The sequence below is a fragment of the Littorina saxatilis genome, linkage group LG13, assembly GCF_037325665.1.
Source record: "Littorina saxatilis isolate snail1 linkage group LG13, US_GU_Lsax_2.0, whole genome shotgun sequence".
NCBI lineage: Eukaryota > Metazoa > Mollusca > Gastropoda > Littorinimorpha > Littorinidae > Littorina > Littorina saxatilis.
Window position 1 is genome coordinate 36,375,718 of NC_090257.1, and position 27,780 is coordinate 36,403,497.

Below are 27,780 nucleotides of genomic sequence, written 5' to 3' on the forward strand. Positions count from 1 at the left end.
GTGCTGTTATTGTTATTGTTATTGTTATTGTTGTATTTTCGCCTTACGCGACTTGTTATTAATTTACACCAGTTTAAAATTCTTTTAAATTAACTTTCATAAAGTGAATTAGACTTAACAATAATTTGTTATTTGTTGTTGAAAATAAAAGTTGAAACTTAATTACATTTGGGTTTTTGCGATACTTAAATGTAATACATTTATTTTTGATTTCATTAAAGAAACTGCAGTTAAACACATAATGAAATGAATCACCAATATCATCCTTATTGCACTTTACACACACTCTGTCTGCCTGTCTGTCTGTTTGGCTCTCTCTCTCTCCCTCGTTCTCTCTCTCTTTCTCTTTCTCTCTCTCTCCCTCTCAAACACAGACACAGAAACACACAGACAGTGACACAGACACAGACACGCACGCGCGTCTTTCTCCCCCCCCCCCACCACCACAACCCCTCCCCCTCTCCCCACACACACTAACGTTTTTTAACCCTCATTTATACATCTACTGTGACATTCATTATCCTCGACTTTTAGACAGGCAGAACAACAAGGACAGGCACAACGAAATCATTTTAGCAATGTCGTAGCCCATACTCAGTTTTCTCTTATCCACATAGATTCTTAATTACATTCCAAGAAAATACAGGTCCCGACGTGAAAACAAACATGCACACATAATGTTCCATTCTAAACCACAAATCTTCCGTAGCTCGTGTCATTGTGGGAAACACTGTGGCTTTTGTGGTGGGTTGATGAGTAATGGAATCACACTGTTTGTTAAATGTGAATTTGTATTATCACGTGTGTCGTTTCCTGTACGCTGTGAGTTATTAGACTGACAACTTGTTAATTGTTTTGGTAATTTTAGGGCAACATACCAGTGAGAAAACCCCTTCGGCCTGCACTTTTATAGCCGAACTAACCCGCGCATTCATACACACATATATACAAGTGTGCATTCTTTCGTGCACGTTTTAAAGATGAAGTGGTTAAGAAGACGTGGACAGGGAGGGTGGGCAAAAAGCTACTGGTAATTAGTGTGGTGTATAACACACACAGAGTGTGTGAGAGAGAGAGAGAGAGAGAGAGAGAGAGAGAGAGAGAGAGAGAGAGAGAGAGAGAGAGAGAGAGTGAGAGAGAGAGACAGAGAAAGAAAGAGAGAGAGACAGAGAGAGAGAGAGAGAGAGACAGAGAAAGAAAGAGAGAGAGAGCGCGTGAGAGAGAGAGAAAGAAAGAGATAGAGAATGAGAGAGAGAGAAAGAGAGAGAGAGAAAGAGAGAGAGAGAAAAAGAGAGAGAAAGAGAGAGAGAGAAAGAGAGAGAACGAACGAACAAACGAACTCTATTACTCAAGGATGGAGATTTTAGGCTCATGCCTAGTCTTACAATCTGTCCCTGCTAAACTAAGACATAAAAATAAAGACAATAAAAGGAAAATTGTCAATCGCAATCATACAGTATTACTAATTACAACATTACCTATACGAATACATAATGCATGATAGAACATTGAAATGTACATGTATGTCAATATAATACAAAGGAAAAGAAAAGTCGACTCGCACACACACGCGCGCCGCATGCCTGCAATCACGTTCGCACTCAATACAACACACACACTCACACACACATACACACACACACACACACACACAGACACACACACACACACACACACACACACACACACACACTCACACACACACTCACACACATACTATGCGCACACACACACACAGATATATACGCACGCACACACACATACACACGCAGACACACACACACACACACACACACACACACACACACACACGCACACACACACACACAACAACAACCTCCTCCTCATCATCATCATCATGATCATCGTCGACATCATTATCATCATCAACAAAATATATAGGGGTTAGTGATAGCAATGCATTCTTGCTAGAAACAGCTTTAGAATCTAACTGTTCGTGACATCAGATATTTGCGAAGCTGCGCTTTGAAGTGTTTAATCGTGCTTGACCCCTTTATCTCACATGGTAGCGAATTCCAAATTGTTGAGCCCGAAAACGCTAAACTGGTTTTATATAAATCAATACGGGGTAGCGGAGAAATTAATTTGTTTGAGCCATATCTGTCTGTTGCTTTCTGAAATAAATAAATGATCGCATGTACTGTGGGGGTATTTGAACCTTAAACATTAAAAGCGCCTTATTAAATAATAACTGATCTTTAAGTGATAAAAAATTAAGGCTGCTAAGAGAGAGAAAGAGATAGTGAAAGAGAGAGAGAGAGAGAGAGAGAGAGAGAGAGAGAGAGAGAGAGAGAGGAAGAGGGAAAGAGAGAGATATAAAGAGAGAGAAAGAGGGATAGAGAGAGAGAAAGAGGGAAAGAGAGAGAAATAGAGAGAGAGCGAAAGAGGAGAGAGAGAGAGAGAGAGAGAAATAATAATAATGACAAAAATAAATGAGCATTTATATAGCGCAACATCATAACTTTACAATCATGCTCTTTGCGCTTGACACATTTAACATTAAAACACAGTTATACAAGCATTTACATCTACATTCATAGTCAACAACGCTTAATTAAAAGCATACACCATCAAATGTACATTAAAAAAAATTCTTCCACTAACTAACATGAATAAAATAGGTAGTGAAAACAAGGAAATACCAGCTGAATACCCTTTACAGGTGAGAGAGAGAGAGAGAGAGAGAGAGAGAGAGAGAGAGAGAGAGAGAGAGAGAGAGAGAGAGAGCGAGAGAGAGAGAGAGAGAGATACTAAGAGGCAAAAGGATTAATTAAAAAAAGAGAAGGAGAAAACGGAAGTAAAGGAAGAGGAGGACAAAGAAGAAGAGGAGAGAGAGAGAGAGAGAGAGAGAGAGAGAGAGAGAGAGAGAGAGAGAGAGAGAGAGAGAGAGAGAGAGAGAGAGAGAAACAGAGAAACAGAGAGAGAGATATACTAAGAGGCAAAAGGATTAATTAACAAGTCGCGTAAGGCGAAATTACAACATTTAGTCAAGCTGTCGAACTCACAGAATGAAACTGAACGCCTTCGTCGAAGATTGCATGGCAAAAATTTCAATCAATTTGATTGAAAAATGAGGGTGTGACAGTGCCGCCTCAACTTTTACAAAATGCCGGATATGACGTCATCAAAGACATTTATCGAAAAAATGAAAAAAACATCTGGGGATATCATACCCAGGAACTCTCATGAAAAATGTCATAAAGATCGGTCCAGTAGTTTACTCTGAATCGCTCTACACACACACACACACACACACACACACACACACACACACACACACACACACACACACACACACACACACACACACACACACACACACACACACACACACCGCGACCCTCGTCTCGATTCCCCCCCTCTATGTTAAAACATTTAGTCAAAACTTGACTAAATGTAAAAAGAGAAGGAGAAAACGGAAGTAAAGGAAGAGGAGGACAAAGAAGAAGAGGACAAAGAAGAGGAGGACAAAGAAGAAGAGGAGTGTGGAGGAAGGAGGATGACAAGAAAAAGGCGGATGAAGATCAGGAGGATGAAAAAAGCAAGAGAGACAAAGACAGAGAGAGAAAGGCAGACAGAGACAGACAAACAGACAGAGACAGAGAGAGAAAAACGCAGGCAGAGACAGACAGACAGACAGACAAACAGAGACAGAGACAGAGAGAGAGAAAGGCAGACAGAGACAGACAGACAGACAAAAACAGACAGAAACAGACAGAGACAGAGACAGAGAGAGAGAAAGGCAGACAGAGACAGACAGACAGACAAAAACAGACAGAGAGAGAGAAAGGCAGGCAGAGACAGACAGGCAGACAAAAACAGACAAACAGAGACAGAGAGATATAGAGACAGAGAGAGAGAAAGGCAGGCAGAGACAGACAGACAGAAACAGACAAACTGAGACAGAGAGATATAGAGACAGAGAGAGAGAAAGGCAGGCAGAGACAGACAGACAGACAGAAACAGACAGAGACAGAGACAGAGAGAGAGAAAGGCAGGCAGAGACAGACAGACAGACAGAAACAGACAAACAGAGACAGAGAGATATAGAGACAGAGAGAGAGAGAAAGGCAGGCAGAGACAGAGAGACAGAAACAGACAGAGACAGAGAGAGAGAGAAAGGCAGGCAGAGACAGACAGACAGACAGAAACAGACAAACAGAGACAGAGAGATATAGAGACAGAGAGAGAGAACGGCAAGCAGAGACAGACAGACAGACAGACAAACAGACAGAGACAGAGAGAGAAAAACGCAGGCAGAGACAGACAGACAGACAGACAAAAACAGACAAACAGAGACAGAGAGATATAGAGACAGAGAGAGAGAGAAAGGCAGGCAGAGACAGACAGACAGAAACAGACAAACAGAGACAGAGACAGAGAGAGAGAAAGGCAGGCAGAGACAGACAGACAGAAACAGACAAACTGAGACAGAGAGATATAGAGACAGAGAGAGAGAAAGGCAGGCAGAGACAGACAGAAACAGACAAACAGAGACAGAGAGAGAGATATAGAGACAGAGAGAGAGAAAGGCAGGCAAAGACAGACAGACAGACAGACAGAAACAGACAAACAGAGACAGAGACAGAGAGAGAGAAAGGCAGGCAGAGACAGACAGACAGACAGAAACAGACAGAGACAGAGACAGAGAGAGAGAAAGGCAGACAGAGACAGACAGACAGACAAAAACAGACAGAGACAGAGAGATATAGAGACAGAGAGAGAGAAAGGCAGGCAGAGACAGACAGACAGACAGAAACAGACAAACAGAGACAGAGAGATATAGAGACAGAGAGAGAGAAAGGCAGGCAGAGACAGACAGACAGACAGAAACAGACAAACAGAGACAGAGAGAGAGAGAGAGAAAGGCAGGCAGAGACAGACAGACAGACAAAAACAGACAAACAGAGACAGAGCGATATAGAGACACAGAGAGAGAAACGCAGGCAGAGACAGACAGACAGACAGACAGACAGAAACAGACAAACAGAGACAGAGAGATATAGAGACAGAGAGAGAGAAAGGCAGGCAAAGACAGACAGACAGACAGAAACAGACATACTGAGACAGAGATATAGAGACCGAGACAAAGAGAGACTGAGACAGAGACAAATAGAGAACGAGAGAGAAAGACAAGGAGAGTGCATGTGTATAAGATAGACAAAGAGGGAGAATATGTGCCACAAGTGACGGGCAGTTCCTCGAAAGTTATCTTTTAATTATTCTAAAACCTGCAGGTTTTTTTTATGGGTTTGACCTAATTCATGTGCTGTGTGTCTCCTCGTCATTCTGTGACGACATGTATAACATGGGCGTCCCTTCCTTGCCAGTCACACACGTGACGCGGTGACATTTCTCGTAAAATGTTTTCTTACCGGGAGATTTTGCAAGTACATTTTCTGAACGACAATGGGATATTATTATGCTTTGGTGTTTTATTTCCCATACTATTAACATATCAGTTTTCTTATTTTCCGAACGAGAGAGAGAGAGAGAGAGAGAGAGAGAGAGAGAGAGAGAGAGAGAGAGAGAGAGAGAGAGAGAGAGAGAGAGAGAGAGAGAGAGAGAGAGAGAGAGAGAGAGAGAGAGAGAGAGAGAGAGAGAGAGTGCGAGAGAGCGAGAGAGAGCGAGAGAGAGCGAGGAAACGATAGACATACAGAGAAAGACGGACAGACAGAGACAGACAGAGAAATACAGATAGTTAATAGGACAGACAGTGAGAGACCGAGGTAGAGAGAAATACATGTAGATATGCGCAGTGTGTGTACGTGTAGTGTCTGTCCTTCGTCTGTCGTCCGCCTCCTTTCCCGTCATTTTTTAACCGCTTTCCATGACTTCCCAACCAAGGCCGTTTCAATGAATCTAAGAACACCGTTATCAACTACACTGATTCACCACAGAAAGAGAGAGAAAGAGAGAGAGAGAGAGAGAGAGAGAGAGAGAGAGAGAGAGAGAGAGACAGAGAGAGACAGAGACAGACAGACAGACAGACAGAGACAGAGACAGAGAGACAGAGACAGAGACAGAGAATTACACCACAAGAGTTTCATTTTTCATCGTAATGAGATGATAACTTCCTCGCTCAGTTAAAAGCCTCCTTGCAGAAGTGTGACGTGACGAGCGATGACATGGGTCTGTCTACATTCGTGTCACGGTCGCAACATGTTTCATGGTCGCTCGTCACGCTGACAGGAAGAAACCCAAGACAAATGACCAGGGGCCGGTGTAACACGAGAAAATTACTCCCACGAGATTTTTACTCCGGAGTAAACATTTCGTACGAAAAAGTTACTCCCTTTACGAAAAAAGCACTCCCCCATTACACGAGAAAATTACTCCCCAAGACAGGTGAGTTGCGAGTAAACATTTCGTACAAAAATGTTACTCCCCTGACGAATAATGGCCCTGTCACACGACCGTTTTAACGCCTGCGTATGCCGACGTATGGGACATTTGAATAAGTATTTGAATAAGTACGCTGGCGTAAGTCGAATACGTTATGGGTACGTGCGTGCTCAGCGGACTACGACGTATGCCAGCGTGCTTCAGCGTCCTCTTAACGTATACAAAACGTACCCATAACGTATTCGACGTACGCCAGCGTACTTATTCAAATACTTATTCAAATGTCCCATACGTCGGCATACGCAGGCGTTAAAACGGTCGTGTGACAGGGCCATCAATAACGAATGAATTACTTCACCCCAACACAAGCAATTTAACTTCCCATGCCAGGTGTACAAAATTTTTACTCCCTTGTTCCCTGTCAGTCTTTGGGGTGGAAGGGGTGGAAGGAGGGTAGCGCGACATTCGTGAGCGCGAGATCACTTATTGGCATTATCCCTTCACCCGCATCCCATTTTTGCGTACGAGATTTTTACTGGAAGTAAAAACAAGTCGCGTAAGGCAAAATTACTACATTTAGTCAAGCTGTGGAACTCACAGAATGAAACTGAACGTAGTCCGCCGCTAGTGCAAAAGGCAGTGAAAGTGACGAGCCTGTTTGGCGCGGTAGCGATTGCGCTGTGCTTCATAGCACGCTTTACTGTACCTCTCTTCGTTTTAACTTTCTGAGCGTGTTTTTAATCCAAACATATCATATCTATATGTTTTTGGAATCAGGAACCGACAAGGAATAAGATGAAATAGTTTTTAAAACGATTTGGGAAATTTAATTTTGATCATAATTTTTATATTTTTAATTTTCAGAGCTTGTTTTTAATCCAAATATAACATATGTATATGTTTTTGGAATCAGAAAATGACGCAGAATAAGATGAAATTGTTTTTAGATCGTTTAATAAAAAAATAATTTTAATTACAAGTTTCCGATTTTTAATGACCAAACTCACGGACGTACATGAGATGGACGGCTGTCTTAGGGTCAAGGTCGAATAAGTGCCTGTTTGACACACCCACCTGACGAGCGGTGCCCGCTTCTTCCGGTTAATGGCCGACATCGGCTTTGGCGTGTTTCGGTCCTGATGCTACTTCGCGAAAAATGGCATATGTGCAAGGGAAGCGGTTCAAACTGCTGTATTTTGGATGCCACACGACGCAAACGAAATGTAGAGGGCTTTCTTTCGTCAAACTTCCGAAGGCTGGAGTCAGTGTTGACCAAAACAAATAGCGTGCTGCGTTGATCCATGCCATAAATCGCGCTGACGGCAGCTTCAATCCAGACAAAGCCAAGATTTGCTCACGTCATTTGGCTCTGGAGTTCCCCATTAACAATAGTGGTCACAGTTTAAAACTTGGTAATTAAATAATTAAACGGTCAATACTTTTAGTTTTAACAGAAAACGTACCTATCGCTATCGCAATTATATATTATAACTTATTAAGAAATGTGTGTGTTGATAGTATGAAGTGTGTGTGGAGGGGGGAGGGGGTATTTATAAACAAAACCACTTGATGCCATGAGGACAGAAATTTGAGAAAAAGAATAAAGTCTGCAAACCAAACTTAGCACAAATACAATAGAACAGGATGAGTGAGTGATCAGGGTGAATGAGTTAGTTAAACTGTGACTGAATATCTATTGATTGATTGATATTAAAGTGAACATTAGGGGGGGGGGGGGGGGGTAGAAATGCACCATCGTGCACTCGCCTTGATGTACATCAAGGAACATTACTGCAGTCTCCAACAGCTTCAAAGTGGGTTAGACAGGCTCTTGATAAAGACTGAGGCAAAATGTGCCAAATCACACATTGTCTTGTAAGAAGGAAAAATCTTCATTTTTCACCTTTCTGCACTTTTTTGACATTGAGTGCATAGCCACAATGGTCACAGACAAGATGCATCAAACAGATTTCAAAAAGACCCCAAACTGAACTTGTTATGACTATTTGTAACCCCTCTCACCTTTTTGACTTGGCCGTACCCAAGCCAAAAGGCTAAAAAAATCATAACTAATTCCATGTTGACTTTTTGGTGGGGTGGACCCATTGTTCCAGACTCGCCTTGATTAAAGCAACACTAGTGCAGTGTCCAACAGCTTTTAAAATTTGTTTTGACCTCTTGACAATGTACATGTCAACAATCCCTGACTGTGATGTAGTAATAAAAAATCTTCATTTCTCCCCTTTCTCCACTTTTGTGTGTGTCAGTGCATAGCCACAATGGTCACAGAAAAGATGCAGCAAACAGATTTGAAAAAGACCCAAAAGTGAACTTGTTATGACTATTTCTAACCTTTCCCACCTTTTTGACTTGGCCGTACCCAAGCCAAAAGGCTAAAAAATCATAACTAATTCCATGTTGACTTTTTGGTGGGGTGGACCTATTGTTCCAGACTCGCCTTGATTAAAGCAACACTAGTGCAGTGTCCAACAGCTTTTAAAATTTGTTTTGACCTCTTGACAATGTACATGTCAACAATCCCTGACTGTGATGTAGTAATAAAAAATCTTCATTTCTCCCCTTTCTCCACTTTTGTGTGTGTCAGTGCATAGCCACAATGGTCACAGAAAACATGCAGCAAACAGATTTGAAAAAGACCCAAAAGTGAACTTGTTATGACTATTTCTAACCTTTCCCACCTTTTTGACTTGGCCGTACCCAAGCCAAAAGTCAAAAATCAGTAAATAACAAAAACATAGTTAAGTTTGAGATAACTGAAAAATGGTAATTATTCAATTTCAATTTAATGGGACATCAGTCTGTGGTAGTACAAAGTCTCGTTCCTTGACTTCTCTTTTATTTTTTTTATCAAAGTGCTTGTGGCTCCTCATATTCATATAAGATACTGAATCTGAAAGCAATTCAATTTCACCTAAGGCCGTAAGCTGTCCTTTTGCACTGCCCTCTTCTCAGAAACAAATGAAAATTCTTAGACTGCATATTGTTGTCAGAACACAAACATCTGTGATCAGAACTTCCCCTTTTTCTTTTTCTTTTCTTACACAGTTACAATCCCTCTCTCTCGCTCTAGTTATGTTTAGGAAATGGATTGGAATCGTTAGCTACAACCAAAACAAGTTTCTTGTGAACTGACGTACGAAATGCCACATCAACACATTTTAACTTCTCAAAATCTTTAAAAAAAAATAAACAACAACAAAAACGTGGCAACTCGTACTTCTCCAGTCAGTCAGTCACTCGCGTTCCGTGACACATGCACTTGTCAACTTCAGTTTGGTAATTGAATCAGTGATTCACAATACTCCTACAAACCACTCATTCTGAAACTCACCTTTGTAATAAAAACAAGCAAACTTACATTGATTATCTGCTCAATAAAAGAATCCATCGCTGCATCAGGATTCTCTCTGAACACCATTTCGAGCATTCGCCGGAAGTAAGCGACACAGTCATTTGGTGACCTTGACCGCTCAAGCCAGTTATTAACAGAGACAAAGAGCAGCTGGCGCGAAGACAGCTGTCCAGGTAATATAAGTCCGTGACCAAACTCACTCATTAGTTTTTAAGCCACCAAGATGAAATGCAATACCAAACCCTGGCCTTCGTCGAAATTGCTTTGCCAAAATTTCAATCAATTTAATGGAAAAATGAGGGTGTGACAGTGCCGCCACAACTTTTACAAAAAGCCGGATATGACTTCATCAAAGGTATTTATCGAAAAAAAGAAAAAAATGTCCGGGGATATCATACCCAGGAACTCTCATGTCAAATTTCATAAAGATCGGCCCAGTAGTTTAGTCTGAATCGCTCTACACGCACACACACACACACACACATACAGACACACATACACACACACACACATACACACACACACACACACACACACACACACACACACATACACCACGACCCTCGTCTCGATTCCCCCCTCTACGTTAAAACATTTAGTCAAAACTTGACTAAACTTGACTAAATGTAAAAATGGGGAGTAAAAATTTCGTGGAGGGAGTAATTTTTTCGTGCCTTGGGGAGTTCTTTTCTCGTACGAAAAGTGTACTCGGAGTAAGAATTTCGTACGAAATATTTACTCCGGAGTAAATTTTTCGTGGAGTAAAAATGTCGTGTTACACCGGAATTGTGTGGGTCTCTTTTGTTCTCTAGCCTCTCTTGTTTGCTTTACCGTCGAGGAGTTTAACACGTGACATGGGAGAAGGTTTGCTTGTGACGTGGAAGAAGGACGCGACGGGTCACAGTATGCTGATATCCGTAGCGTCCATCAGACTGTCGTGACTTTTAAAGGGGCATTTGTCTGCTGTATGAATAATTGAAATACTATATCCTTCTTACATTTAGTCAAGTTTTGACTAAACACATTCTCTAGCAGTACATTTGGTTTAAGCGTGTTTTATTCATTTCTTTGTGTACACATCAAGAACAACATAAAGAACGATAACAAGCAGACTGCTTATGGACACGTTTAATAATGTATTCATTGAAGAATGCAGGGCTATGCAAAGACTCTACCTGAGGGCATTGTAGCCATGACCTCATGTGCTTATAGACAGGGCAGACCTGCGGAAATGATATTAGCATAACATAACATTACAACGTGACCGCTGGCTTTGATGTCAAAGAATGTTCCACTTTTACCTGCCTGTCGTTCTTCTCCGAGTATACGAGTGCACATGAACGTGCCTATGCACGCGCGCATACGCACACACACGTGCCTACGTTAACACGCATACGCACACATACACACGCAAAACCCACACACAGACACACACACACACACACACACACACACATACACATATATATATATACACATATACATACATGCATACATGCATACATGCATACATACACATACACACATACACACATACGCACATGCACACACTGGCACGCACACCTACACATATACTTTGTCTCTATTTCTCTCTGTCTCTCTCGCTCTCTCTGTCTCTCTCCCTCTCTCTCTCCCTCTCTCTCCCTCTCTCTCTCTCCCTCCGTCTCCCCCTCTCTCTCTACCTCTCTCTCCCTCTCTCTCTCACTTTCTCCCCCTCTCTCTCTCCATCTCTCTCTCCCCTCTCTCTCTCTCTCTCACTCCCTCTCTCTCTCTCACTCTCTCTCTCTTCAGTCCTTTCTTTCTCCCTCTCTCCCTCTCTCTCTCTCTCTCCCTCTCTCTCTCTCTTACTCTCTTTCTCTCTCTCTCTCTCACTCTCTCTCTCTCTCTCTCTCTCTCTCTCTCTCTCGCTCTCTCTCTCTCTCTCTCATTCTCTCTCACTCTCTCTTCTGCGCACCCTACGCCCTCTCATGTTTTTGTAGTGTGCAAATGTGCTATATAAAACATGTCACAACACTACGGAAAGTCGGAAAGGACAATATGTAACGGTCTTAAGACTGTCCATAGATGGTAGACAAGGAAAGATTTGTGACGGGCCTACTTTTCCTTTCTGTCCATGTAGGCCTCCAGAGAAATGCCTCAGCGACACGACCGCTATGAGATTTTTTTAACCGTCTCCCTCACTCCCTCACCAACATCTGTCTCCTCCCCCCCTCTCTCTCTCTCCCTCTCTCCCCCTCTCTCTCTCTCTTTCTCTACCCTATCTCTCTCTCTCTCTCTCTCTCTCTCTCTCTCTCTCTCTATTGGTTGAAACTGTTAAACATGGAGGCGCACAGACTTCCTCGTAAATCATATGAAATGTATACAATGGATGAGAGTGGTAAAAAGAACTGGGCCTCAAGTGTTCGTTGTAAATTGTATGAGTATGGTTTTGGTTTTGTGTGGTTGAATCAGGGCGTTGTTAATAAAAAAGATTTTTGTTTTGTTTTTAAGGAAAAGGTTGGTCGATTGCAGATGGCAAGAGTGGGATTATCATATACAAAATAGTGATAGATTTGCTGTTTATCGGACATTCTGTACTGTACATGACATTAAACCCTATCTTTTGTTGAATATGGATAGACATCTAAAGTTTATTATGACTAGGTTTCGATTAGGTATTTCAGAAATTGCTGTGCATTCTAACCGATATAAAAAACATAATGCCGATCAGTTGATGTGTCCTCTTTGTAAAGAAAAGCAAGAAGATGAAGTCCATTTTGTTTTTTGTTGTCCATACTTAAACAGATTAAGAGAAAAATTTATCCCATTTAAATATTATAAAACCCCAAGCACTTTTAGACTTAGCCTGCTCCTGGCCTCACCTCAAGAAACTGTTATCAGAAATGTATCCCTGTATTTGTATAAAGCCTTGAAATTAAGAGATGTTGTAACCTCGTAGTTAAAGACCGTGTAATATATGTTTTATTCTGTAGTGTTGTGCGATTATTATGTTATTATGTTGTACCTTTTCTGCACCTGATGAGTTATATTATTTGCAACGTGAACCGTTTGTTCACACCCATTCATAAGGGGCTATGGCCTATTGAATAAATTATCTGCGTCTGCGTCTGCGTCTCTCTCTCTCTCTCTCTCTCTCTCTCTCTCTCTCTCTCTCTCTCTCTCTCTCTCTCCTGTAAAGTACTTTTCAAGAGGCTTAATTTGCTGTCCAGAATAAAGCACTATTTGAACAGGCGGTTTCAGACTAGGATTATCAACGTTTTAACACCCTTTCACTGAAATCAGGATTTATGTATTATAAAGGCGTTATGATACATGAAGTCATTATGGAAGTCCGGGTTTCAGAAATTTGCCAATCAAAACTCTTGCCTTTGGTGAAGCCAGGGTATATGGGAAGATCCTTTGTCAAAATCAGATCAGATAACGAACAATCTTGCCCTTGTCTGTCGCGAAAAGGTAGAAGTTGCAGCGTTTTGACTGTCAATAAAGAAAACCAACCGCACTCTCTTCTTACACACAATGTTATTTTCTCAAAGATGTCTTGGGACCAAAGTCATCAAAAACTCAATATTTCCCCCTTTATGTTTCCAGTGGCCCTGGCCTCACCGAGCTATGCGGCGTCCTTGAGCATCGCGAAGGCGGTAGCGGCCGGTGTCGACATTGACGCCCGCATGAACAGCCTGCTCGAGTCGCGCCACGTCCGTTCTCTTAACAACGCAGGCGGGCCGGCTGACGCAACCAACAGCGTGGACCCAGGAGGCCCCGTGGATGCCGCATTGGGACCCGTGGACGCTTTCCTGGACAAGGGTCAAGGGGGCGATAGCAGCGAGGACATTGACAGGCTAGTAGCTGTATATTTTTTAAGGAATTCAAACGCAGTGCGATTTAACAATAAAAGAATATTCCTTTCGCCTCTCGCCGAAAACCGCGTGCTCAGATGAGCTATTTTATTAATTTCTCTAATAGCTATAGAGTTGTATGTGTGTTTACTACCAATACGTAGTCGTGAACGTTTTGTTTCGCCAAAAATCAAACGTTCCAGTAACTAGGCTTTCTTGATTTTGTTTGTTTGTTTTGATTTGGCATTGAAATTCAAACATGTATTTGAATTAACAAAGAAGCGTGCATTATTGAATTTAGTATATATTTTGTATCGTAATATATCACCAATTTCATGAGAGAGAATTTACAGTTTTACGCCCTCATGGTAAACCGATTAGAGGCATGTAAGAACAACACCTATTTCATATTTCCAAAGTGTAAAACAAAAAAACAAAAAAACAATTCAAAAGAAAAATGTATTCAAAGTGTTTATTGAAAATAATTTTGACCCTGCTTTGACAGCCTGATTGCACAGCTGGAGAACGCGATCATGGAGCTGAGTGCGTTGCCGGCAGCCGAGGCCATTCCGCTGGAGGAGCGCGTGGCACAGCTGCAGGAGACGATCGCTGCCAAGGAGGCCCCAGCACCAGAAGCTGCGCCCGAGGTTCAGCAAGTGAGTTGTTGTCGTCGTCGTCGTTGTCGTCGTCGTCTTTGTTGTCGTCGTTGTTGTCGTCGTCGTTGTTGTCGTCGTCGTTGTTGTCGTCGTTGTTGTTGTCGTCGTAGTTGTCGTCGTCGTTGTTGTCGTCGTTGTTGTCGTCGTCGTTGTTGTCGTCGTCGTTGTTGTCGTCGTTGTTGTCGTCGTTGTTGTCGTCGTTGTCGTCGTCGTTGTTGTCGTCGTTGTTGTCGTCGTCGTTGTTGTCGTCGTCGTTGTTGTAGTCGTTGTTGTGTGCTGTTGCTGAGTCGTTATGCTTTATGATCGTGTGTTTGTCTTATCAGAAATGCGATGTGGTGCCAAAAGAAAAATGTCCATGTTTATGTAAAATGAAAATGGACATTAAAGTTTTCTTACCTTATCTTATCTTATCTTATCTAGTATTAGAACGAGAGACAGGTGATTTGTTCCGACAGTTTGACGGGCACAATGGCCTAGTGGTTAAGACGCCTGCCTCCAAAGCGGAAGGCCGTGGGTTCGAATCCCGGCCGCGCCTGGTGGGTTAAGGGTGGAGATTTTTTCGATCTCCCAGGTCAACTTACGTGTAGATCTGCTAGTTCCTTATCCTTCTTCGTGAGTACAGGCAAGTATAAGACCAAGTGCGCACGGACAAGATTCTGTATTTTTGTCAGAGTTCCGTTGGTTATATAGACACACAAATACCAAGCATTCATCCCCTGAAAGCGGCGTATGGCTGCCTAAATGGCGGGGTAAAAACGGTCATGTTTCAACCCTTGACCGAAGAAGAAGAAGAGTTCCGAAGGCTTGATCACAAAGTAATGTTCATGCACAATATTAAGTTGGCAGAAAACCATAAAACTCTAAGTCAACTTATTGTGAATTCTGTTTGTTTTATTGATATTACCGATCTTTGCAAAGTGCATTTATACTTGTAACACTAGCAGGTTCCAAGGGAGAAAAATGAGTGATGTAAAACCCAGAGGCCTGAAACACATTCAGATCTTTAGCAAAGGTCAAATCAAAGCAAATGAATTGCCCGCCCCATGAGGAAGTCTGATTTTGGGGTATAGGTATTGGCATACATAATCAGACTGGTCGACTTTAATATGGACGTGTAGGATAAAACAAAGATGCCTGGCAGAAGATACCAACAGATAAAACAGAGGTGGGGTTATTTAAAGGCTGACATAGTCCTATTTAATAACTTTAATTACTTCCAGGGCTTTTCCCATCGTTGCGGGGATGTATAAATTAAGCTTCCTGCAAAGTTTTAGGTTTGAAGTCCTTACCAATTACGAGAAATAATTAACTCTTTCTAAAGTTTATGGCTATGTTTAGCAACAGTTCTCCAGGACTTGGGCTATTTTTAGACCGTCAACACAGACAGTACAGCTTCGTCAATCCCCGCGTGAAGGAAATCGCTCACCTTCCACGTGCAAAACGTAGTGATATTGACACGCCAGATTAGCGCGGTAGCGTATTGTGCTAAGCAGGAAAGCGCGCTTTTCTGTATTCTTGTTAACTTTGCAATTTCCGGAAAACATCCACTTTCACTTTGAGACTGTTCTGTTTACATTCGACACTATCAACACCACTTTGCAATACTGAAATATTTTTTTCTGTGTTCGAAAGCTACAGCCAATCGTTATTATATCCCCTTAGGTACAGTTTTATAACATTATTGGCACATGTAAACAATAGGAATTAATTAATGAACGCTACGTAAAGGGCAGCCTTTAACTGTTCTTCTGCCCACAGGAGCAGTGGGCGTTTTGGAGATAAACATGTCAGATAAAACAGACGTGGAGTCATTTTACTTGTCTTCTGCCCACAGGAGCTGTGTAAGTATTGACGATGTATGTGCCCGATAAAATGAAGGTAGAGTTACTCTTAGCTAAATTGCCTTCTGCTCACAAGATCAGTGGAAGTTTTGACGATAAACTTGTCAGGTAAATCAAAGGTGAAGTAAGCCTGACTTGTCTTCTACCCATATAGGAGCAGTGGATGTTTTGTGGATGAAAATGTCAGATTAAGCAGAGTTGGAATCATATAACTTGTCTGTCGCCCACAGGAGCAAGCACCCGCTGCACCAGAACCCGCAGCCGCCACAGGCCCTGACAACAGCAACAAGGAGGATGGTGATGGAGACGGTAACAGCGGTCCAGACACTGGTGGCGGCCAGCAAGACGCCAGCCCCCAGCATGACAGCGGGGCAGGAGCCCCCGAAGCCCCCGCGCCCTTCGAGCCCCAGCAGGGCAACGGTGTGGATCAAGGCAACGAGGATACCAAGTCCTAAGCTGACAGACTTCATCATTCAGCCAAGTTGTTGCACGTGACTAACGTTTCGTAGCCAAACCCTTTCGCAGACTTTCCATTCGCTTGTAGGTTTGAACAGAAGACAAAAGCAATACAGACACCAAGTCCTTAGCAGGCGGCTGAAGGCGTCTGTCAGGGGACCAATATGTTGCGTACCCAACGCTCTCTAGCCAATCACTTTCCCGGACTTTGTAGTCGCTATTAAGTTTGAACATTTGACACAGGTCATGTCGATGACGAACGAGTCCTTATCAGACTGCATCGTGTAGCCCTCGTTTTGCCAGAGCACGCTTTGCTGTTGCCACGTAGTTACTCAATACCTCGTGTTCTTTTATCGCATGTAGGCTTTCACACCCAAGCGTATAAATCAGTCAAGTATTTCTAGGCCTTCAGAGTTTTGACAGAAAAACGACAGTTGAATTTTGAAGCTACAGTCTGTCTTAAAATTCAACACCGACTGAAATTGCATGATTTTTTTCTTCTTCTGGAAATAGGGCATTGCAGACGCAGCATTTTTCGTGAGCGTTACGTGATCTTAGGCGAGATGTGAAGCTATGCAACATATCTCTTTCGATATTTGGAACATTTTCTCTGAACAATTGAACAATAGAGGTGCTCTTAAATTCTGTCGCAAATTTTCGATGTTTTGTCGCATCTTGCGCCAATACATTTGCCACTTTCTGCTTTTGCTTAAAAATTTTCAGGTTGCAGAAAGCGTTTTTTTTTGCTAATATTGTGCTTTTTTTTAATGTTTATATTTGAGGTATTATTGCCACATTGAATTTTGTGTTGTCTTATCAACAACATCGTCGTGTGTAATTTTCAGTTTTTCTTTTTTTCATACCTTTATTACCCTAACCTCAAAACTAACACGACAATATTTAGTCAAGAGAGAATAAACCCATTTATGTTTTTCTTCTTCTGAGTTGTAGCATTTGTTTGCCAAAGGTATAATAAAAGATATGTGATTCTTTGAGGTTGAATAAATAACGTAGGTAAATAGCAATTAATGGTGCATTTAAATGAAATATTTTTCACTCCAGCTACACGGAATACGTATTTGGAATATATAATATAACCTTGTGCTTCCCAAATTCCTTGATACTGACGCCATCGCTTCTCTTTTGAGAACATATCTCTCATTCCCTTCTAAGCAGTTATTGCTCCTTTGCTGCTTATCAAGTATTAATAATCTTCATCTGTTACACACAATGAGGTCACTTTCAAGCTTTCATGCTAAAACGGAAAAGAACAATCAAAGTCTGCAACCAAAATACCTTTGGACAAATAATTCAAATATTGAATGCACAGTTGGAAACAATCTTACCGCTTGAGTTTGTGACTTGCCTTGTCTTTTTATTTTTCTTCTCATCTGCTCTTATTTCAATTTTGTTTTAATCAAAACTTAAAGAGAGAGTTTTGCTAAAACACAAATGTTACCAAGATTTAAAAACCCGATTTCTGTATGTCCCAGAATAGACACATGTTATACCTGGTTACATTTTATTAAGTACGTATTGACACAGGTTGTGTAAAAGAAATTGTGAATTATGTTATTGCCATTTTCAATGGAAAAAGGCAGGAAGAATTCATTGGTCAAGACATTTGTGTTTTCATCGTAAATGTTTTAACAGCAATAAACATGGTATCTTTTTGTGACTCCCTCTATCTGTTTTTTCTTCTTCGTTCAGCTAGTTGATTGATTGCTTTCTTTGTGTGTTTGTTAATTGTGTGTTTACCTTCATGATCCATGATTCTTACATTTATTCTAAGTTTGTAATATACTGAACGGCAAAAGTTAGGGACCGCCCTTGACAAAACCAGGCCGTCCTGACCTGGGCCTCTCCAGAACGCTGTTGGTGGCCTGGAACTTCTGATGCAGCCTCACCACGACAGAATGGGACACTCCAAGTCGTCTGCCCACTTCTCGCTTGCTTACGCCGTCTTGCAGCCATGCGATGACCCGGGCTTTGTTGAAGGTGGTCACCTTTCGTCTGGGAGGCATAGTGAGAAGATGGTGGCTAACGGAAAATCGCGGGGCTATAAAGCCTAACTGGTGACAACAGTTCGCTCTCAACACATCCCCCCTGCACGTGCATAACGAATTTTTCATCTTTCCCGCCCAGGCTTGCCTACGCGCCAGCGTAAAAATGGTTAACCTTTTGCAGTTTGGCAGTTTCTGTCTCGTGCCCTAGCCAGGCCTCCGTGGATCCCGAGCAAGTTTCCTGCTCAACACAGCATTGCTCACCCACTGGTGTTACGGCCTGACAGCCATTTGGTTTTATAAACTTAGGAACAAGGAGTTTGGCACAGATGAAGTCAGCTGGTTTTTTCAAGGGCGGTCCCTAACTTTTGCCGTTCAGTATAGATGATCTATAAAGATGAACGAATTTGTACGGCACGAATCCGAAGTAATAAACGTTGGAAACGTCAGAGTATTCCCGCAAGCATCGTCCGCAGCTGTCGACGTCAGACATGTGGGGGCTGTATGACGTCACGAGAATATTCAAAATGGCCACACCCAGAGTTCGCTATTTTTGCATCTTTTGTGTCTGTTTGTAAGTTTACGATTGCTTTGTCGTATGAGAAGTATAACCTGAGCATGATTTGTTTTATTACTGTCAACTTTTCTGCAAAACATGGCACGTGTGTGAACTTTCAGTGCCCTTTCAGTTATGTGTATGTGTGCGATTTTGTTTGTGTTTAGTTCTTGGTAACAGCATGTTTGTTAGGATTACTCTGTGTGTGTGTGTGTGTGTGTGTGTGTGTGTGTGTGTGTGTGTGTGTGTGTGTGTGTGTGTGTGCGTGCGCTGGCAGGATTGTTGTGCTTCATGCTATTTACATTTTCTTTCGCCTATCAGCACAATGTAGTTAGTCGTGTTCGTACACACACACACACACACACACACACACACACACACACACAGACACACACATACACACACACACACACACACACAGACGCATGCACAGAGAGAGACAGGAAGGCAACAGACATTCCAGACAACAGAGAGACATGCAGGTAAACAGACGAATAAACACACTCATATATCAACAGTAGAAAGCTGTCAACAAGAGAAAGACAGATCAAAGTATTTCAATTTCATTCAATCTTTATTTGTAAATACTTTTTGACAAATAAATAGTATCACCGGAAACAATTTCTGCCAGAGTGTCAGCAGAATTCGCGGAGTAAAATAAATACTGTACTTCTATTCTGGCAATTCTTCATTCGCTAAACAGCATCCATTTGTTAATCCAGTCTTTGTGTATTCCATTCATTCTGCTAGCCAAGAGAAGTCCAGTATTTTTTCCTCACCTGAAACACAAAACAAAAACATTTAAAGTTTCCAACCCTTAATTCTTTAGTGGGCAAGTTTTATGTTTAACAGCAGGAGGAGGGGAAGAACACGAATAACACCACAATCACCATCACCACCACCACCACAACCGCAACCAACAAGAACACCGACATATCCACCACCACGAACAACACCACGATCAACTTTCTTACCACCAAGAACATCCTTTCATAATTTATAATTTCATAACTTTGCTGTGAAACAATACCGAATATAATTATATCCTTTTGTATGACTGAAAAACAAGTAAGTACGACAAGTAACCCATTTCTTATATCTGATTGCAAGTTGTTATTTTGAAGACACCACCACAAGCCGTAGGCTTGTTGTTTTCACTTCATGATAATGTAAATTTCAAGAAGATGTAAAACATGAATAAAACATTGTTTAAACCACAACTCCCCCACCTCTTAGCTGGAATTGGGTACCCGACCCTATTCAGGGACGGGGGAGGGCACCGCCCTCATCAATCAATCAATCAATATGAGGCTTATATCGCGCGTATTCCGTGGGTACAGTTCTAAGCGCAGGGATTTTATTTTTATTTTTATTTTTTATTTTTATGCAATTTATATTGCGCACATATTCAAGGCGCAGGGATTTATTTATGCCGTGTGAGATGGAATTTTTTTCACAATACATCACGCATTCACATCGGCCAACAGATCGCAGCCATTTCGGCGCATATCCTACTTTTCACGGCCTATTATTCCAAGTCACACGGGTATTTTGGTGGACATTTTTATCTATGCCTATACAATTTTGCCAGGAAAGACCCTTTTGACAATCGTGGGATCTTTAACGTGCACACCCCAATGTAGTGTACACGAAGGGACTTCGGTTTTTCGTCTCATCCGAAAGACTAGCACTTGAACCCACCACCTAGGTTAGGAAAGGGGGGAGAAAATTGCTAACGCCCTGACCCAGGGTCGAACTCGCAACCTCTCGCTTCCGAGCGCAAGTGCGTTACCACTCGGCCACCCAGTCCACCTCATAAAGCCGGCCCGAGAGTAGTTGCGATCTCTAACATCTCGCTGCCCTACGACCATAACTGGTTATGGGACGACCTTGACCTTTGCCTTACCCACCTCTTCCTCACTCGTCGTCCACGCTGATCTGGATGCGGGAGCCGGCTTTGCACTGCTCCACGACATTGGAGGTGAAGTAATAGTCTCCGGGCTGCAGCACGTACGGCACATCCAGGTCATAGGCGTTGGCCTCGCCAGGCGGGATGGCACAGTGCACGCTGTTGGTGTACGACCCCAGTTCTCGCACCGGCCCGCTAATCTCCTTGTCCGTCACGTGGAACAGCACTCTCGTTCCTCGGCGCACCACGATCTGTAAAAGATGGACACAGGATCTAAGAAACAATGTTTGTGTCCATAAGCATGTTGTTGTTGTTGTTCTGTATGTGTTTTTGTTTGTGTGTGTGTGAAACGAATGTATGCACGCTTAAACTAAGAAACAAAGGCACGTAAACGCTCTAAATGCATACATACATACATGTGCAATAGAGTAAGTGGGAGATACGAGGAACCAATCTCCTGGCACCTGAGTGAATATGCAATGAATGAACAAGTGACTTTCATCCTCAAAACAGTAGAATGGAATCAATTCACTGTGAGCTGTTGTTGTTGTTCTTCTTCTGTGTTCGTGGGCTGAAACTCCCACGTACACTCGTGTTTTTTGCACGAGTGGAATTTTACGTGTATGACCGTTTTATACCCCGCCATTTAGACAGCCATACGCCGTTTTCGGAGGAAGCATGCTGGGTATTTTCGTGTTTCTATAACCCACCGAACTCTGACATGGATTACAGGATCTTTTTCGTGCGCACTTGGTCTTGTGCTTGCGTGTACACACTCAATCAATCAATCAATCAATCAATCAATGAGTCTTATATCGCGCATATTCCGTGGGTACAGTTCTAGGCGCTCTGCAGTGATGCCGTGTGAGATGAAATTTTATACGGCCAGTAGATTGCAGCCATTTCGGCGCATATTTACCTTTCACGGCCTATTATTCCAAGTCGCACGGGTATAGGTAGACAATTATTAAATGTGCCTAAGCAATTTTGCCAGGAAAGACCCTTTTGTCAATCGTGGGATCTTTAACGTGCACACCCAATGTAGTGTACACGGGGGTGTTCGGACACCGAAGAGAGTCTGCACACAAAGTTGACTCTGAGAAATAAATCTCTCGCCGAACGTGGGGACGAACTCACGCTGACAGCGGCCAACTGGATACAAATCCAGCGCGCAACCGACTGAGCTACATCATCGCCCCTGAGCTGTTGTTAAAACCGGAGGCTAATGTGTCTTCGGCACACGGCTATATGAACAAGCTGGAAACAAAGGAAACCGCATGAACTTTACTTTGGCCTTTTGTTTAAAACCGAAGAGAAGCAAAAGGTCGTAGCACGATGGGTCGGGTTACAATGGGTGACGTGAGGATTATGGAAGGTTGACAGTCAAAAGGTCGAGGTGACAAACGGTTGACGGTTAAAAAGGCGTCGGGTTGGAATGGCCACCAAACGTGAATATTGTATAAACTCAGACGCAGACACACAGACCCATACATTCACCCACACGCAGCAAGTCATCCAGCAGGAAGAATCACCCTAAGCTAATGTGTCCGTCGCGATATAACCTTGAACGGTTGAAAACAATTCACCCACACGCAGCAAGTCATCCAGCAGGAAGAATCACCCTCAGCTAATGTGTCCGTCGCGATATAACCTTGAACGGTTGAAAACAACGTTAAACACCAAATAAAGAAAGAAAGCTAATGTGCGTCATTCGGCGTATGACGGTGTTATTGTTAGTACAAGCCCGACAACAACATGAAAACACATGACAAACACAGAACTTGTGTAGCATCTTTTACAACACTGCAACCACCGCTCTTTCCATTTTCTGTCATCACTCGTTCCATTGTCTCACCTTGGGAGGCAGGTCGTTGACCTTCTTCAGGGGCAGGATGAGCACGTCATATTCGGCGTTGGCCGCTCGCTTGACCACGACTGGGGCCGGGAAGTTGACGTCGAGGTGTGTGCCGTCATACTTCGTGACGTTCAGGTGGAAGTCAAAGTTGGAGTCGGGGCCCAGGCCCAGATGGTTGGCTGCGTCGGTCATGTCCAGCTTGAAGATTCGCTCGTAGGCCCACGGCATCTCGCCATCGCCGCCCAGGATGTAGAACGACCCGACGTTCACGTGCTCTCCGCTCTCTGAGTCGATGTCAACCTATTACGAAAAGAAGTAACATCACTTAGGTTTCCTTATATACGCCCAGGGCCAAGGATAAAGAACGAAACAATGTTTATGTGCTCTCTGCTCTCTGTGTCTATTTGAACCTGTTTGGAAAGCAAGACCATCTCTTATTAGGTTTCCTTATTTAAGCCCAGGGTATAGGATAACGAACGAAACAACGTTTGGTTTAAACACAATTTTATTCAAAATACATGACATGAAACAATTGACAAAAATGCAGCTACAGGGTGACCCAAAAAAAAGAGTACCCAAACAAAACGTCATAAATTGAAAAAAAATAAAGCAATCTTCATAAAATTTATTTACACACACAAGTAGCCTCTGCATGATTTGCACAGAAAATTTTAGCGTTCTAGCTTGTCTTTCAGGAAAGTTATGCTCATTCTACCGAACATGCTCCAAATGGCCTCCCCCGGATTTAAATCCCCCAGATTTCTATCTTTGGGTGTTCCTGAAAGACAACGTCTACAGGAACAACCCACAGACAATCACAGAACTCAAGAGAGCCATCACAACAACCATTCGCGGAATCTCGCAACAGGAGTGTGTGCGGGTGATTGATAACTTTGCGCGGCGAGTTCAAGTTTGCCTGCAGCGGCGCGGAGGCCATTTGGAGCATGTTCTGTAGAATGAGCATAACTTTCCTGAAAGACAAGCTAGAACGCTAACATTTTCTGTGCAAATCCTGCAGAGGCTACTTGTGTGTGTAAATACATTTTATAAAGATTGCTTTATTTTTGTTCAATTTATGACGTTTTGTTTGGGTACTCTTTTTTTTTGGGTCACCCTGTAGGACACGAACTCAAGCAGATGCTTATTTGACGTGACCATAACAATGCTAAGTTAGACAAGTTTTCATGATGGTGGACAACACAATTATTAACCAGAAGAACAAAATGTAGGAGGGGGGTATGGGGAACTTAATCAAAACAGGAGGATTTACAGAGACATTTTTTTTAAAAATTAATCAAATAGAATAAAAAATTAAAAAAAATTAAAAAAAAAATTAAAAAAATAAAATAAAAAGTGAGACTATGAATGAAGCGCGCGGGACGAGAACATCGATGCTGAGACATGCAATAAGTAAGTTCAGATAAATGTACACTTTCATGGAGAGGGCAGCATAGTTCGTTACGAATGTATGAAAGAAAACAACCACACACACACACACACACAAAAGAGAACAGCAAAACAAAAACAAAAACTCAATAATAATTATTACTTATGTTAAATATGTAATTGATGCAACAACACTGAGAGGCGGGTTTACGTTCTCCTGCACACAAACATACACAATACCAGTACGTGGGCTAATCCTTCAAGTTAGTCGACCAGATTCAGCAATAAAGGATTGGACGGACTCAAAAATCAATGTATTTATGCGAAATGAATGTTGCTCGCTGCCTCTTAATAATGTTTCCACGTGTCTAAAATTGGCAGGCAGTGAGTTAATTGTGGACATACGAGCATGTTCAAACAACGTGCAGTATAACAAGTAATGTTCAGCTGTTTCGTTCCGGTTACCGCACGCACATTGTGGGTTATCTTTTAAATGGCGTTTGCATAAATCGGAATTAAGGTTACTCATGTTTAAACGCATTCTGCTGTGTTGTATTTCTATCTGTCTTTTTCCAAAATAATAATAAACTGGCACATAATGATGAGGACTTTGTAAACAATGCTTAAACTCGCTAATTGAGTTTGTGGTTTTAACCACATCAGGCAGATCATTCCATAAAATTGTAGTCGAAGGAACGAAGGATGTTCGGAAGATTTCTGTCCTGTGAGCTGGTACAAATCTTTCAAGTGGTCGTCTTCTGTGATAGGGATTTAAGGATGAAACTAGTGGTGGCAAAAGGTCAACTAAATATAGGGGACATTTACCATAAACCATTTTATGATATAAAATAAATTTATGTTGTCTTCGGCGTTCCTTTAGACTACAAAATCCGCTTTCTTTGTAAATCTTACCATGACTAGTTCTCCGCACACCGCCAATTATAATACGTAAAGCTTCAAGGTGTAGTTTTTCCAGAGTGTTCGACAGGGCTTCGGTACAATTATCCCATAATACATCAACATAGTCCAAATGTGACCCTCCACCACGGAATGAGTCGCATGTCACCTTTTCATGATTTTCATATGTTTACATTTTCTTACAGAGTTTTTTTATTCTCTATTCAGTGGTTAAAACCGTTTTAGAAAAGAGCGACAACTTTTCGAGTTATAAGCCTGCGACTATGGTGACACTCACACTGTTACTAGACACCCCCCGGACTTATATTATGCCTAGCGCAGAACCGCGTGAGGTGACATGCGACTCATTTCGTGGTGGAGGATCACAAATGTGGCAAAATAAAGGATTTGTACATTATTTCCAAACTTTTTCTGCATAACTTATACTTATAATGCCTTAAACAATTAATCAACAAAGTGGTCTTTTTCACAATATTTCTGACTTGAGCGTCCCATTTAGAGTCATTTTGCAAAATAATACTGAGGTGTTTGTGTTCCTTTGTGTCTTCCAAAACAATTCCCTTGAAAAATAACGGGTCAATTTGGCTTAAGTCACGTTTTATATTCAGCAATTTGGCTTTTGTTTCATTAAATGTGACTTTCCAACGTGCTGCCCAACAACTAATTTTATTGAGGTCTGTATTTAAAATTTCGGCACGTCTTACCGGATCATTCAATGCAAGTGACATGCTAGTATCATCAGCAAACAATTTAATAACAGACTCAATATCATTTACAATATCATTTATATAAATCAAAAACAACAGAGGGCCTAACACAGAACCTTGAGGAACGCCTGCTTGTATACCTTTCAGCTCTGACTTAGCTCCTTTAACGACAACTAATTGAACACGGTTTGCTAAGTAACTACAAAACCATGACAAAAGTCGACCTCGAACACCAATCGATTCCAATTTTACTAATAATCCTTTGTGCCAGACTTTGTCAAAAGCTTTCGACACATCAAAAAATACCGCCTGTGTTAAACCGCTGTTGTAATTTAAACATACATCATTATATATAGAGACAAGTTGACAAATCGTCGAGTCGCCGGGTATAAAACCTGACTGTGTAGGTGTGAGTATGTTGTTGGATTGTAAAAAGAAATATAGGTGGCTATGAATACATCGTTCCAAAACTTTGCCAACGCAACTCAACAAGGAAATCGGACGATAATTATTACAAGTGTCCGCTGGACCTGACTTATAAATAGGCGTAACAACGTTTACGTGCTCTCCGCTCTCTCTGTCTATTTCAATCAATCAATCAATCAATATGAGGCTTATATCGCGCGTATTCCGTGGGTACAGTTCTAAGCGCAGGGATTTATTTTTTTAATTTTTTAATTTTTATTTTATGCAATTTATATTGCGCACTTATTCAAGGCGCAGGGATTTATTTCTGCTGTTTTTTTCAGTATTTGAATCTGTTACGAAAAAAAGACCATCTCTTAGGTTTCCTTATTTAAGCCCCGCTCTCTGTGTCAACTGAACCCATTACGAAAAGCATGAGTGAACGTGGGAGTTTCAGCCCATGAACAAAGAAGACTCAGAAGAAATACCACAACAAAAGACAGTTTCTTTTGTTGATTGTGAAGCGCTTCATATGGGCGTCTTCAAAGCGTTTTGTCATACCAGCAGAAGAGAATTACTTACAATGTAATCAAATCCAAAAACAAAGAGACTGCCAACGTTCCAAAATTCAGAATAAAAAAACAAGAAAGGTAGGTTGTTGGAACGTTTGTTATTGACAAAACAATACATTCACAAATATATCGACCCAACGGCCTTTTTAGTGCACTTATTATTGTTTTAATCATGTTTTTGCAATGTAATCGCCAAGCTGTGCAAGCAAGTATTGACATCGTCCATGATTTAATAAGACCCAAACCCCACTGACCTGCACACGGGCACTGGTGCCGATGCCGGACAAGACGAAGCCGGCGTAGAGCCTGGTGTTGGCCTTCATGGAAGCGATCATCTCCTTCAGCTCCGCCACGCTGTGGCCGTTAAGGCTCAGGCTGTCGTAGTTGTAGTGGAACTTGGCGGCGTCGAAGATCTGCACAGGCTGGGAGTTGGCGCGCGTCAGAGGATCGGCGTTGACGGAGTCGTAGGCGAAGGGCTCGAGATGCTTGAAGAGATTCCTGTGGGCGCAGCGGGCGTAGTTGAAGGGCTTGCGGCGGAGTTTCTGCAGGGCCTGCCAAATCTGCCAGATGCGGTCGATACTGGAGTGGTGCACCATGAAGAAGGGGTCGAAGGCAGAGTACTCCAGTGTGGACATGCCGTATGTCTTGGTCCCGCCCACCAGCTCGTGCACCGCGTTGTGCAGCATCTCGTAGTGAACCTGGGATAGTCACAACATAAGACATAAGACATAAGATAATATATAAGCCTAGATTAATCACATGTTGATCACATGATATGTGTGCCTTCGTGCGTATTGCGTGTGTGAGTGTGTGTGTGTGTATGTGTGTGTGTGTGTGTGTGTGTGTGTGTGTGTGTATGTGTGTGTGTGTGTGTGTGTGTGTGTGTGTGTGTGTGTGTGTGTGTGTGTGTGTGCAGCATCTCGTAGTGAATGTGGGAGAGT

At 42.2% G+C, this 27,780-nt stretch overlaps 2 protein-coding genes across 3 annotated transcripts in view; one reads left to right on the plus strand and one right to left on the minus strand.

Moving 5' to 3' along the window:
* Positions 1 to 18,206, plus strand: part of LOC138945629 (uncharacterized) — a 27,670-nt gene extending 9,464 nt beyond the window's left edge. Inside the window, exons 2-4 of the mRNA XM_070317101.1 lie at positions 13,328 to 13,577; positions 14,081 to 14,231; positions 16,303 to 18,206. Coding sequence (XP_070173202.1) covers positions 13,328 to 13,577; positions 14,081 to 14,231; positions 16,303 to 16,527 — 626 coding nt within the window. The 3' untranslated portion in view covers positions 16,528 to 18,206. The remainder of the gene's footprint in view (positions 1 to 13,327; positions 13,578 to 14,080; positions 14,232 to 16,302) is intronic.
* A 1,436-nt stretch (positions 18,207 to 19,642) lies between these two features.
* LOC138945630 (hemocyanin 2-like) overlaps positions 19,643 to 27,780 on the minus strand; it is a 63,851-nt gene continuing 55,713 nt past the window's right edge. For both annotated transcript variants that reach the window (XM_070317102.1, XM_070317103.1), the window contains 4 exons: positions 27,094 to 27,537; positions 22,852 to 23,151; positions 20,998 to 21,247; positions 19,643 to 19,866 (listed from right to left, as the gene is read on the minus strand). In XM_070317102.1, the coding sequence (XP_070173203.1) occupies positions 21,005 to 21,247; positions 22,852 to 23,151; positions 27,094 to 27,537 (987 nt within the window). In that variant the 3' untranslated portion in view covers positions 19,643 to 19,866; positions 20,998 to 21,004. The remainder of the gene's footprint in view (positions 19,867 to 20,997; positions 21,248 to 22,851; positions 23,152 to 27,093; positions 27,538 to 27,780) is intronic.